A 14,239-nucleotide genomic window follows, 5' to 3' on the forward strand; every position below is an offset into this window, starting at 1 on the left:
GTGGGCCTGATGGTAGATAAGGCCAGATATGGAGAGGTAAAAGAAGCAATGGAGGGAACCATAAATTCCATAGGAATTCCACTAATTGACACAGTGTTACTCACTCAAGACTGTACTAAATCTCTGGATTTAGAGAAAAAGAACAGACACAAGGAAAAAGAAAAATGGGGGGGTATACATTAGAAGGGGGTATTAGACATTTTGGGAAGTCTGTACCTCTCAAATACCTCAGCCAATGGGGAAAGAGAGAGGGAAATGCAGCTGGGAAATTATGATAAAAAGGAGGCTGCATCCTCTAAAAATTTTGAGAGACCCCCTGGGGAATGCCCCATGACCGCTCCCTTTATTCAAATAATGCTACAGGACTCCTCTGTCTCCTTTTTGGACATAAACCTCTGGTGTTTGTGGATTAATTTTCCTGACATTCTTATAATCAAATTTAATATTAATACATTAATCTGGGACCACAAGATAGATAAATACATACATATATGTACATACATATGAATTTAAAACTCCACATCAGATAAATTAAGAAGATGCTTTTATTGAAATATCATTATTGCTTAATAGTAGGATTACAGAATTTAGAATAAAATTCACATATTCATTTTCTGGAATTAACATACTTATAAAAAATTTAAAATTTTCTTAAATGCTTTTATACATTATACATAGAAAACTGATATAAATCTAAACAAAAATCACAATTTGTGAGTAATGAAAAACATTTTCATGCCCAAAAAACTGAGAATTATATTATTCTATTGACTATTACATTTTAATTTTAAAATTTCCTCTTAGTTTTATGCTTTATGGTGGACTACTTAATTCATATTGACAACATATATGCACAGTTGTAAGAAAGAGCACAGATTACAACAGGTACTGGAGAGGACACTGCACGTGAAACTAAAAGATGGAGTGTGATGCACCCCTCTAACTACCTAATAGACTAATAATGATTTTCCTGGGAGATTTTCAACATTCCCAGATATTTATTTAATATGGAGGTGGGAAAAGGTAGGGCAGCTGTGGGAATTTTGAAATATTCTACAAACCCACAAAAAGTAGAATTTAATATATCCATCAAATTGTGTGCTATCACTCTGGGAGCTACTAAAGGCTATGTTAAAGACAGGCTTTCTAGTACTGGAATTGAAGCCAAACTGGTCTGGGTTTGTGAAAAGGATGGTAGCTAAAAGCAATCGTTGCATAAAGGTTACAACAGGTTATAAAATGCAATATATTGATTCCTTGAAATGATAGAATATTAGGTTCTTACAAGCAAGGGAAGTATAGTACTGTTTTTATCTGTTGTAAACATATTTTAGTTCTTCTGCATATAACAGAAGTATTCAAGTATTTTCAGGATTACCGGAATAAAAGCTACTAGTGTCTAGTATATTTTTATTACCCACATTTTAAGTGCCGTCTGAAGGTGGAGAAGATACTTCTCCCCTCGTGTAAATTATTACATTTCCCCCCTTTCCCTCTGAACCAAAGGCATTTCTTCTAGGAAGAGAATGCAAGGGTAAAATAAAAATGTGCATTTATCGACTAAAACCAAAGGTAGCAAAAGCAAATAAAACGCGCATGGTCGGGAGCTGCATCCCGGGAGTTCCTGGCTCCTCCAGCCGCTTATTCCCATCGTGCAGCTGCGCAGGGAAAGAGTAGAGAGGCAGCGACAGAGGCAATCCGCCATATTTCTACCTCACCACGCCCGTAGAGACAAGCCATTGAAAAGCCCGTCGAGCTGGGCTCACAGTGTGCATGCCCTAGTCTCCACCTGCCTTCTCTTCCTGTCTGGTGGAGCCCTTTCTACTCGTCTCCCGTCTCTTCCTTACTGCCAGGGCAGGAACGAGCCGTGACAACTCTTCAGCAGCAGTTCTCCTCGCGAGAGGGACGAGCGACCGTGCCTGGAAAAAAGGTTCACCGTAAGGAAGTTTTCCCGCCTGGCGCACGCTGAGATTGCCGGGCGGCGGCGGCGGCCTTACCCACTTTCAGAGGAGCCGAACTCTCGCTCTAGGACAGGAGCGACAGGGAAGCATAATTGAGGAGGAGGGGAGGGATTAACGGATATTAGCATTTCCGTGGGGGGTGGTTATTTCGGAGGACGGCGGGGGTGTAGTTTGCGAGGGACATTCGGGTAGTGGCAGCGGTAGCAGAGGCAGTAGTAGTGAGGAAAGGAGGAAGAGGGGTGTTTGTGTTGAGCAGCTTGGCTCGCGAAGAAAGTATTGCTGCCGCCACGGTTGCAGTGGTGGATGTTTTCATGTTTTTGGTGCATAATTTAGAGGAGGAGTTGGAAGCAGCGACTATTTGAGGCAGGGAACGGGGGGATTTGTGCTGTTGGGGGCTCGATTTTTCCTTATCTGTGTGTGGCATCGAGGCAGCTCGCTGCACTTGCTCTACTGTGCCCGGGTGGGGACTTCCGGGCAGAGAGCGTCTGTGTCCCCCGGGGCTGGTGCTCTGGTGGGGTGTGTGTGCGCGCGCGTTTTTAGGGTGGGGGTTGTCTGAAGCAGTTAGGAAGAATGACTTTGGAGTCCATGATGGCGTGCTGCCTGAGCGAGGAAGCCAAGGAAGCCCGGCGGATCAACGACGAGATCGAGCGGCAGCTGCGCCGGGACAAGCGGGACGCCCGTCGGGAACTGAAGCTGCTATTGCTGGGTGAGTGTGGGCCGCCGTCAGCACACACGCCTTAAGCGCTGCTGGGGGTACAGCCCAGACATCGCCGCCCCGGGCTCTGTCCGGCTGCCCCCCCAGTCCATTACATGGCGTGGTCGGTTCGGTTTCCCCCAGGCGCCTACCACCTTCACCGTGGGGCGGCCGTGGCGATGGTGGCAGTGACCCTCTCGTCGTTCCTCCGCCACCGCGTTGTGTGTGCGCGCTCGTGTGCAGGCTTCGTTCGCCAAGGCGCTTGTAGCTGGGTAAATAACCGTGGTTCCTGTGGGTGGGTTTGATATGGTGGGGAACACATCCTTCCAAAATGGAGAGGGAAAAGATGGCTGGTCAGTGAAGGGGGTGTTGGGGGAATATCGGCGATGATGGTTATAGGAGAGTAATGGTAAGGAAGCAGATTAATGAAAGAACTTGCGGGGGGGGTTGCTTTGCAGATTTCTGGTGCATTGTTTTCAGAGTCTTAGGTTGCTGGGTCAGCAGTTGCATTTTTTTCATTGTGATTTTTATTCAATGAGGCAAAATGGGATACGGGGCTTATGCCCAGATTGTAGACTGACTTTTAAAGCAAAAGGAGAAAGAAATCATAAAGACCAAGATGCACCCATGAAGGTGAAAAGTAACCTTAAAGTATACTGGTGGATAGCAGGATCTTTAAGACCTTTGAAATCCACCCACTTTTCCAAGAAATAAAATCTATTGTATCATTTATCTTTAATTAAAACAGGTTGTTATTTTGGAGCCACAAGTGTGCAAAGGCAATGTTTAATAGGAATTTGGCTTGTTAAAATAAGCTTTTTGAATTAAAACACATTTGTCTTTATCTGAGGTGCTCTAGTACACTGTGTAGTTCTTGTGGTAATACAGCTTCTGTCGTAGACTAGCAGGCCTTGAAATATGTCTGCACCAGTATTTGAGTGAATGGGAATGTTCCAAGTGGATGTGGGGTGTTTATGCCGAAGACTTTAGTCTTGGGTCAGGTACATTAAAGTAATTATTTATACTGGGGGAATAAACTGCCTTTACACTAAGGTGATTTGAAAGGAACTAATTTATTTTAATGCTTGCTTATGAATGTGTTATTTTCTACTTTAAATAATAGTTTGTCTTCTGTATATGGAGAAAGGTATTGGCATCCTTAACTGATATGGAAAAAGGAGGGGTGGAGACATACAATGTTACCAGTAATAACATTCTGTCTCATTTTGGCCTAATTTTGGGTTGATGGAAGTGTGTGCTGTGGCTATTTCAAGATCCAAAACCAAGATAAAATAGAGGACAGATAGCTTTCGTTTTTAAGATTTTATGGATGTTCAAGTATAATTACTTAACTATATGCATTTGCTACAGGAGAGGCAGTTGATGTTTGACTTGTTACTCAAGTCAAAATTGTTGCTGCATTTCCTGGTCTTGCAGTAATGCTAGAGGTTTCTCCCAAGTTTTTTAAAATGCATGAAACCTACTGAATGGTTGCAACATATACCACACAGAGAAGGAATTCAGAGATTTGATTCCACAGTCAGTAGTGCAGATCTGGTATTGTTTCATAAGATCCACCCACTGGTAATGGTAGATTAGGGCCTAATTGTGGTATTACTTTTAGATCAAATGAAATAAAGTGTTTTCAGAGCAAATAGATAAGAATCCATCACTTAGAAAGCTTTGAAGAAAACACACTGCCTGTAGGAATATTTCCTTCATATATCAGTATCTGTATAAACCATGCTTCTGAATGTGTGAGCATGATGTACATGAAACCGAGGTAAATGTTCTGCTTCATACTTAATAACATATCTGTACTTGAGTAGAAATCAGTATATAAATTGTTCTTGTGTATATATTTTTCATGTTGTACTTTGTCAGCTGCAGTCACATATTTGATTGAAAGTGTTTGTGCATGTGCAGCTGTTTAACAGTTAATATTGTAAAATGCAGTATAGCAGTAAACCACTGTTGAAGTCACGGGGTTGGATAGAGATTCAAGTTTCAATTTATTAAAAAAACCCAAACAAACCAAAACCCAAACTTTCTAAAAATTTGTTTTAATTAGTGTATTTCTCTTAGGTATCTGACAGTACTTTCAGTCACTTTCACTGCTTCCCCAGCATAGTAGTTTGTTCAGTTCTTAAGCTTGTGTTATTTGTTTGGGTAATTCATATGATTAAGATGGACAAAACCATTTTAAAAATAGGAAAATAATAATTAAAATGATGAAACTAGGAAATGTCTGAATTTGTTTGCCATCCATTTTTTAAATTGTCTTGACCTTTACTGTCCCATTATGTATCTTTAGCCATCAAAACTTAAAGTAGCAGTAGTGCTTTATTTTATATAAATGTAAGGCAAACTTTTAAAAAAAGTGCCAGCTGCTCAGTTCCACACTGAAAAGTGTTGTTGGATTTAGAAGCCTAAATGGGTTAAAGGCTTTTGAACATGGGAGAAAAGGTATATCCTTTTCATCATAAGGTGAGAACACAGCTTAAGCTGAGCTGTGTTAACTGACCACATGTGCTTTTTGAACCTGTTGCAAGTACAAAGTAAAAGGTATTAAATCAAAAGGTTGTAAGGAACAAATGAGCATGTCTATGCCATATTTTTTGTTCTTGTTTAAAAATTAGACATACATACAAATGCAAACATGTAGGAAATATAAAGAAAAAATTCTGGGTCAGAATGGAGGATTTGTTTTCCCTCCTTAACTTGTAGAAATTATAGTGCTTCCTTGCAAAGTGAAATATTTCCCTCCTAACTGTGTTGGTTACTGTTACTGTGTGACACACATTATGCTGTGTGCAACTTTCTTGTGTATTACTGATATGTTTTTACTTTTCATGGGATTAGAGTTTAAAATGTTGAAAGCAATTTCTTGAAAACTTTTTGCATGGTAATACTATTTTTAATTATTAGTTTAAAAATAAACTCTCTACATGATTAAACATTAAAATACCACTTTTAGGTTCTGCATTGAACATCACTGTCCTGTTCTAATCTACTGTAAAAAATTAAGCAAAGTCTCTCTTACTATTGTAATTCTAAAAAGTGAGAACTCTAGCATACGCACTGAAAATAGTTCAGCTAGCACAAGTTGGTTTCAATGTTTAATGTAATTTGCAGCAAATTCAGTCTTCCACTGAATTTGGTTTTTATCTCCTGTATTTTTGAAATTCTTCTGTATTCCATTACTACTGAACATTTTGCAAAACTTTACGATTCTTCTCCAGAGCATAAAGTTGTTAACATTTATTTTTTGTTTGCTGTTGTAAATATATATATTGCTACAGTATAAAAAAGTCATGTGTTTTTAGTATTTTATATTGGTATACACCAAACAATGTACAGTATTCTGCATGCTTGTATTTTAAGCATGTATATACGTATTTGTAAAGTAGCAAGAGGCATGTGATCTTTCTATGTATATAATTTTGACTGTCATCAGTGGAAGTTTTACCCAGTCTCAGAAAGTAATGTTTGGGCTTAAATGTTAGTTTGTAGCCATAAACCTTCACTACTGGAAATAATATGCCTGTACACTGTATATACTTGTGTTATGCATTATTTTCTCTTCAGGAGTATCTAAGAAAATAATCAGCAATATCTATAAGCTTTGGCAAAGTTAGGTATTGGAGATGAATCAGTGAAGCAAGGTGTCAAATATGAGTATCTTTTCATTATCTATATGTTACCAAAGAAAACAGGTGGGAGGTAAACCATTTTAATTTAACATGAATTCCAACTAGTCTTAAGTGGAAGACTATGTTTTTTCTCCAGACCTATAGGATATATATACATTGTAGGGTTTTATTTGTATACCTGTGGTAGCTGAATGAAAGATTTGTGTACAGAACTCTGCAAATTAGCAGGCTTAAACTTCAGAAACCTTGAAGAGGAAGCAGGCCCATCAAGCCAACAATCAGTCTTCCTTCCCTGCTGTAATCTGAAATATATATGCAAATAGACAGTCTCATCTACTTATATAAGTAAATAAACTGATACTACGCATTTTAGGATTATTAGTGCACAATTTAAAAATACTGATATTGATTAGCATATCCTAATTGACTATTTTCTTTGCTCTTCATTAAAGCAGAAAATGTAATTATTTTGGAAGAGCATTGCAACCTCTTCTTATTATCTTGTATAGATCCATACTTATACTTGCACTGAACACTTGCAAATAAGTTTAGGTAATTATAACAGTATGTATTTATGATTAGAAAACAAGCAAATACTTAATATATATCTTAATGTATGTTGAAATTAGAGTGGTAAGTATATCTTAGTTTGGAGAAGCTGTTTCTAAGGCTATGTAATTTTGATTGTGGATGACAAACTGATCTATTATATATATATAGACATATACATCCATTTATAAAAATAACTGGTTTTGAGGAAAACATGACTCATCATCTTGATATCTATGTGATATCATGATTTCACATTTGCTGGAAAAGAGCATATTAATTTTTTAATGCATGATAAAGGAATATTTTATTTTCAGCTCTTAAAAAGGATTTTCTTCTGGGTTATTTTGTTTTGATTTTTCTCCTTTAAAAGTGATCTACTGTAGTTAATGGAAATTAGAACCTCAATAGTCAAAGAATTCTGACTTAGTTTTGCTCATATGCCAAAAAATCAAGGGACCCAAAATTTCTACTTCCTTTTAAAAACATTGAATTTGTACAGGAGGGAAACATATGATAAACAGAGGACTCTCTTGAGAAGGGACTTTAGGGTATATATTGTAATGTTAAGAAATATTTCTATGTTTTTAGCTACTTCAAATTATGTTTGGTGTGTAAAGGCAGTGGTAATTTAATAAGCAACAGCATTTCTTTTGAAGTAATACAACAATCTGAAAAATTAATCCTGGGAAGGGAGAGCATGATAAGGTAGATGTGTGTTTCTTGCTCTGCTGAATGGATTAATACTCAGGAAACGTGTTCTCATACTTGAACGAGATTGCATGCAGCTGTTGCTAATAAAATTATGGGACATTTTTCAACATTCAGCTGTTATTTGCTCTACTTATTTAAAAAGTCTAACTTGCAAGAATCAAGAGCAACAAAGTAAAATAAAAACTGAGGAAGCACTTGAATATTGGAAATACTATGAAGCCATATAAATAGTATTCTTAAAATCAGAGAAGTGGGCAACAGGCTTTAAGTATTGTATTAATAACACTGTGCAAAGAAATAAGATACTGAGGGGCATAAGTCTAAGTGATACTACAGTTTGGAAAGTTTTCAAAGTTCCCGGGGAAGTTTTAAGAGCAATATATCTGTGGGTTCTTTTTCTTTTTTTTTTTTTTTTTTTTTTTTCCTTCATGCTAAATTTGAGAATATAATAGTTCAACTGGAAGGGACTTAAAATGATCATTAGTCCAAATGCCTGACCAGTTCAGGATGGATCAAAAGTTAAAGCATGATATTAAGGGCATTGTCCAAATGCCTCTTTAACACTGACAGGCTTGGGGCATCGATCACGTCTCTGGGAAGCCTGTCCCGGTGTTTGACCCCTCTCTGGGAAAAGAAACACTTCCTGATGTCCAGTCTAAACCTCCCCTGGTATAGCTTTGAACCATTCACACACATCCTCTCATAGTATTGTACTGGACAAAATATCCAGCATGCCATGCAATGAGTGAGCAACTGGCTCACTGGTCAGGCACAAAGGGTTATAGTGACTTGGGGTAACATCAAGCTGCTGACCCATCATTAGTGGAGTTCTACAGGGCTCCATCTTAGAGGCAATTCTCTTCAACATCTTCATAAATGACTTGGACGCACAACTGGAAGGGATACTAAGCAAGTTTGTAGATGATACAAAACTGGGAGGAGCTGTTGACTCCCTTGAAGGCAGGGAGGCCCTGCAGAGAGACCTCAACAAATTAGAAGACTGGGCAATCACTAACTGTATGGAATTCAACAACGGAAAGTGCTGGATTCTGTACTGAGGATGGGGAAACCCTGGATGTACAGAGAGACTTGGAAATGAGATGCTGGAGAACAGTGCTGCAGAAAGGGACCAGGGAGTCCCAGTCAATGGAAAGTTGAATATGAGTCAGTAGTGCCCTGGCAGCCAGGAGGACCAACTGTGTCCTGGGGTGCATCAGGCACAGCATCACCAGCTAGTTAAGGGAGGTGATTTTCCTGCTCTGCTCTGCTCTGCACTGGGGTGGCCTCACCTTGGATATTGTATGCAGTTTTGGTCACCACAATATAAGAAAGATATAAAGCTACTAGAGAGTGTCCAAAGGAGGGCAATGAAGATGATGAAGGACTGTGAGGGGAAGTCATTTGAGGAGTGGTTGAGGTCACTTGGTCTGTTCAGCCTGGAGGAAACTGAGGGAAGACCTCATTGCAGTTGGTAGCTTCCTTGTGAGGGGAAGAGGAAGGGCAGACACTGATCTCTTGTCTGTGATGACCAGTGACAGGACCCAAGGGAAGGGCCTGAAGTTGTGCCAGGGCATGTTTAGGTTGGATATTAGGAAAAGGTTCTTCACACAGGGGGTGGCTGGGCACTGGTAGTGGTCACAGAACCAAGCCTGCCAGAGTTCAAGAATTATTTGGACAACACTTTTGGTACATGGTTTGACTCTTGGGGATGGTCTTGTGCAGGACTGGGAGTTGGACTTGATTATCCTTGTGGGTCTCATCCAACTCAACATATTCTGTGATCCTGTCGGGATACCAGGGAGAAGAGATCAACACCTCCCTCTCCACTTCCCCTCCTCAGGAAGCTTCAGAGAGCCATGACATTGCCTCAGACTCCATTTCTCCAAACTAGACAAACCCAGAGTCCTCAGCCACTCCTCACAGGATGTGCCTTCCAGCCCTTTTACCAGCTTTGTTGCCCTCCTCTGAGGGCACTTCAAGGACCTTCAAATCCTTTTTTAATTGTGGGTCCAAGAATTGCACACAATACTCAAGGTGAGGCCACCCCAATGCTAAATACAGAGAGATAGTCACCACTTTTGACCAGTTGATTGTGCTGTGCTTGGTGCATCCCAGAATGTGTTTTGCCCTCTTGGCTGCTGGAGTACAATGCTGACTTCAATTGAGCCTGTTGCTGACCTGCACCCCCAGCAGGGTTATTATGTAGCCACTCCTCTCCCAATTTATACTCTTAAATTGTTAATCTGAATGTTAATTATCTTGGTCATGTTAGAGAATGTTGGATAAGAATTCCTGAAATTACTTCTATCCGTGTTTCTGGGTAAATGGGTTTCAGCCAGAAAGGCAGAAGGTTTCTGTAGCAGCAAATGCTAACTTATAAGGCCATAAAAATTCAAATGCATGGAAGTTGGGAAAGGTGTCAGGTGGTTTTAGGAACCTATCAGACTTGAGAAACAAGATCTAATATGGGACTTTTTTTTTTAAGCTCTGATATTTGCTTTACTAGGCATTATGTATGCCACTTCATCTCATAGACCATGGCAATGCTAGCAATAAAAATTCAATGCTGTATCTAGATGGGATGGAGTTAATTTTCCTCATAGCAGCCTGTATCATACTGTGTTTTGGATTTGTGACTAAACCAGTGTTGATATCATCAATGTTCTGGCTATTGCTGAGCAGTCCTTTCACAGTGTTAAGATTTTATCTTTTTTTTTTCTCTACTCTGACCCCCCCTTCCCCCATCCCTGATCTCAAGTCAATGGAGGGGGGATTGATAGGATGTGCTCAGCAATAAAAGCTCTGGGAAAGGAGAAAAGGGAGAAATGACATTTGTCTTCCCAAATAGCATTGTACATGCTGAGGCCCAGAAAGTGTTAAAACAATGAATTAATGCCTCTTTTTTTTTTGCTTACATGTGTAGCTTTTTCTTCACCTATTAAATTACCCTTATCTTGATACACAAAGGCAAAAAATGCACTCTTGAGCTGAAAACTATTAACAAATCAACATGCTTGCACAATTCTTGGCATGTTATAAAAAATAACTTTCCCCTGTGAAACATTGTCCTGTTTGTACCTTTAATTTGTCTAGGATTTGCTTCTAGTCACTTGTTATATTTTGTCTATTTTTACCTTTGATATTAGATATATGATCCATGGGCACTTAGAAACTGATACCAAGATTGTCGTTAATCTTTGTATCTATGATGAAGCTAAATTAATTGATTTCCTAGTGCTAATTGTAGGGTGAATTTTTGAGTCCTTTAATCATTCTTATAGTTATCTTTCTCATCCTTTCCAACATCACTTCTGAATTACAGACTGAGAAATTAGCACTGAGGTGTGTCGCACTGTATTAGGAACAGTGAAGTGACGACAGACTCTAGCTTTGGTTGCAAAAGAGACCAAGTTTTATTCTTCCAGATCTTTTATAGACAGGTCCGAAAAGGTAAAACTCTCATTGGTCATGAAACTAACACATCACCATCATTGGACAGTTAGGAACAACACCCCTTGACTGTTCCTTGCAAGTAAACAACAAGGCAACAAACAATACCTGCAAAGGTTGTTTTCCTTCTCTAAGGACTGTTTGGATTCCTCCTTATGATTTCTCAGGCCAGAGTGAGAAAGTTGTGTGACTTAGTTTCACACAGGCTCAAGCTAATGCCTGAAGCTTAAAAATGTCTTATTTGACCATTGTCAGTTCCTACAGAGGTGTATGCATTCTTTACTACAAGAGCAGAAGTAAAACTTTTCTTGTGGTAGTTGAGATGCCACTGTTGAGATTTGTGCAAGGAAAACAATGACCTTTTTAGTTATTGCATCAAACTATTCATGTTTTAGATGGCTATCTACCATAACTAAAATATTTGTCAAAATAATTGCTTTTCAGGATGGGTTCATTGATCATTTGCAACCTGCTTTCTCTATTCTTGTATAGTTAACCTTACATTTATCTGTATTCAGAAGCACAGTCTCTGCCTGTTCATGGTTTACAGGTTATTCCAATTACTTCATGTCATCATATCCTCTTTGTAATTTACCAGTTCACAGCTTTTGTGTCACCTACAGGTATTGTCAGTAGTAAGTTAAGAGGTGGGATTTTTTTAATCTCATGGGTAAAAGTATTTAAGTTTCTTATCACAATGGGGGTATCACTGGGATCCTGTTAGAAACAAAGCTGCCTGAAGACTTTCTCTTATGTAATTTAATACTTTCTGTTTAAAGAATGAATGTGTGCTGTTTGTTGTATGATACCAAATCAATTGCTTAGCAGAAGTCTAGTTCCTGAAAACTGCTGCATTTATAAACCAAACCACTAGAACTGTTGTAACTGCTTCACTCTTACTATGCAATCCCTCCCACTTCCCATTCCCATCCTTGGGTTTTGGTTGGATTTTTGGTTTTATTGTGATATTTCAAGATTTATAAGACAGAGGAGCTTTTTGATCAGTTATCCCTTTGATAAGAGGTGTCTAGACTTACTGAGTAACAACAATGTTCTAACTTTAGTAACTGCTCTGTTACATTTTCAGTAACTGCTGTAGTGGAAACTCTTTCATTGTCACTTTAAATATGATCTGTGTTTCCCTAAAACTAAACCAGAAATATTTGCAAACCGTGTGTGGATTTTTTGGTGTTAATATGAAGATCCACATTCATTTAATAGAGGACCAATGCAGTTTTAAGTATTATTTTTTTTTGCATGAAAATATGAAGTTTAGAAAACAAAAGAAATCGCCTCCCCCCAGTCTTTGGAACCCGTTAGTTCCTCATTTAACTTCTCTTCCCTACTCCCTTCCCCTTAACAATTTTTAATACTTCTGAAGGTTTTGACTTACCTATTTCAACTTTCTCTTTTTACATCCCCTCTTATCCAAACTCCTTTTACTGACTTTCTTGTTTTGTGGAATTGAGACTGTCTAGCTATTTAATGAAATGTTATAAAATGCCTCTTAGTTGTTCCCATTTTAAATTTAATTGCAGCTGTTCTCACTCCTAATTCTGTCAGCTTTTGTTCAAGTATCTCTCATGAAACATGAAGTATTTGTACTACTAGTTTTAGACTTTTTTTTGCTTGCACATAACAAATGTAATCAAGTCATGATAACACTCTCTAAAAGTTACTTTTTACTTCAGTTCTGCCACAAGTTCTTTTTCTTCATATGATAAGATGTATTTCTGTATGGTGCTTTTCTGTGTTAGAAAATCGTCATTTCTGAAATATGGATATTCCGGTGTCATTTGCTTGAGATTTTTAGCATCCGTTATGTTGCCCTGGGAGACTATTACCTCCTGTTTTCATTAAGCTGTTTAAAGGGCCCCACTCAGTTGTCTGTCAAATCACCTGTGACTTGGTCATCTGACATGGTTCTAGCTTTTGTGTCAATTCTTTCTGTCTATTACATTTTAAAGTGAAAACCTTAAAGATCACTGTCTAGAAGCCAATTTTGAAGCCCAGAAATGTTAATCACTGCACTTTGACTCATATAAATCTTTGCTTCGATTATACCTCCCTGTTTAAATTTAATTTGTATATTAGCAAGTTTTTGGGTTTACTACCTATGCATCTAGCATTTTTGTAGACAGTTGAATTTCCTCTTTTAATTTGATGCTTTGTTCAATTTTAATCTTAGTTTTATTTTTTTCTGTTAAATAAGTACATTATTGTTTTCCCTCTCATCCTTCTCTTTCAGTAGTGAAATGATACTCTGGCCTTTTTGGCCAGTCTGTCTTTCTGAATGTTTTTCATTTTAACAATGAGAAATATTCAAACTCTGCAACTCCATCTTCCATGTACATCCAGTGATGCTCTAGCGTATATTCTTTACCTGTCCAGGAATTTACCATTAGGTGGCCTGGTGTTTTATTTCTCCTGGTATATAACAAAATTGTCATTTAAATTTGATGCCAAGCTAATAGATGTGGTATGTTTAGATATTTATTATTTGGAAGAATTGCAATTATTTGTTTATTAGCAAAACTCAAGTATGATCAGTGGATATTCACAGATGACATGTTCACATATGTTCAATTTTGCTGTCATTGTCAGTGTTAAATATAGTTAAGCAAGTTCCTTCATCTGTTGTCAGGGACTTACTTGCATCCAAATAGAGTGCACATTAATGAAATAGCTATCCCAGCCATATGCACCTACCCCTTGGGATACCTGCAGATTCTCTTATGTACTATATTTGCTGTGTTCATGGCTTGTCTACCTCATGAGCACAATATGACTATAATCTAATGTCTTTGTAAAAGGAACAATGCTTGATGAATGCCTGCAGCAGCTATTTAGCATTTCTGTGAAATATGAAAAAAGTGTTACACCTTGAGAAACAATGACTTTAGAGGACTGTTAGAAGGCCTTCTGCAATTTCTGCAAAGGGTCCAAGTTTCTCCTGAAGGAATTGAATGTTCCTTAACTGCAAGTGGAAGAGTCTGGGATGCTTACTGTTTAAGAAAAGTTCAGACCCTAGGTTCTGATGAAGAGTTGGTTTATTACAGGTCGAGCTGGGTGCCTCCAGAGAGGGACCCTGAACAAAGAAATCCCTGTGCCTTTATATCCTCACAGTCTGTGCACCTGATCTTCATGCGCCCTGCACACGCCTCTTGGTACAATGGTGATTTGTGGTCTAAGGTCTTCTAACCTCATTGTTTTTATCC

General features: G+C 38.4%; 1 protein-coding gene across 1 annotated transcript in view; it reads left to right on the forward strand.

The window, feature by feature from the left end:
• Window positions 1–2,531: 2,531 nt before the first annotated feature.
• Window positions 2,532–14,239, forward strand: part of LOC131592508 (guanine nucleotide-binding protein G(q) subunit alpha) — a 333,898-nt gene continuing 322,190 nt past the window's right edge. The window contains exon 1 of the mRNA XM_058864069.1: window positions 2,532–2,667. Coding sequence (XP_058720052.1) covers window positions 2,532–2,667 — 136 coding nt within the window. The remainder of the gene's footprint in view (window positions 2,668–14,239) is intronic.

The sequence above is a fragment of the Poecile atricapillus genome, chromosome W (assembly GCF_030490865.1).
Source record: "Poecile atricapillus isolate bPoeAtr1 chromosome W, bPoeAtr1.hap1, whole genome shotgun sequence".
Classification (NCBI taxonomy): domain Eukaryota; kingdom Metazoa; phylum Chordata; class Aves; order Passeriformes; family Paridae; genus Poecile; species Poecile atricapillus.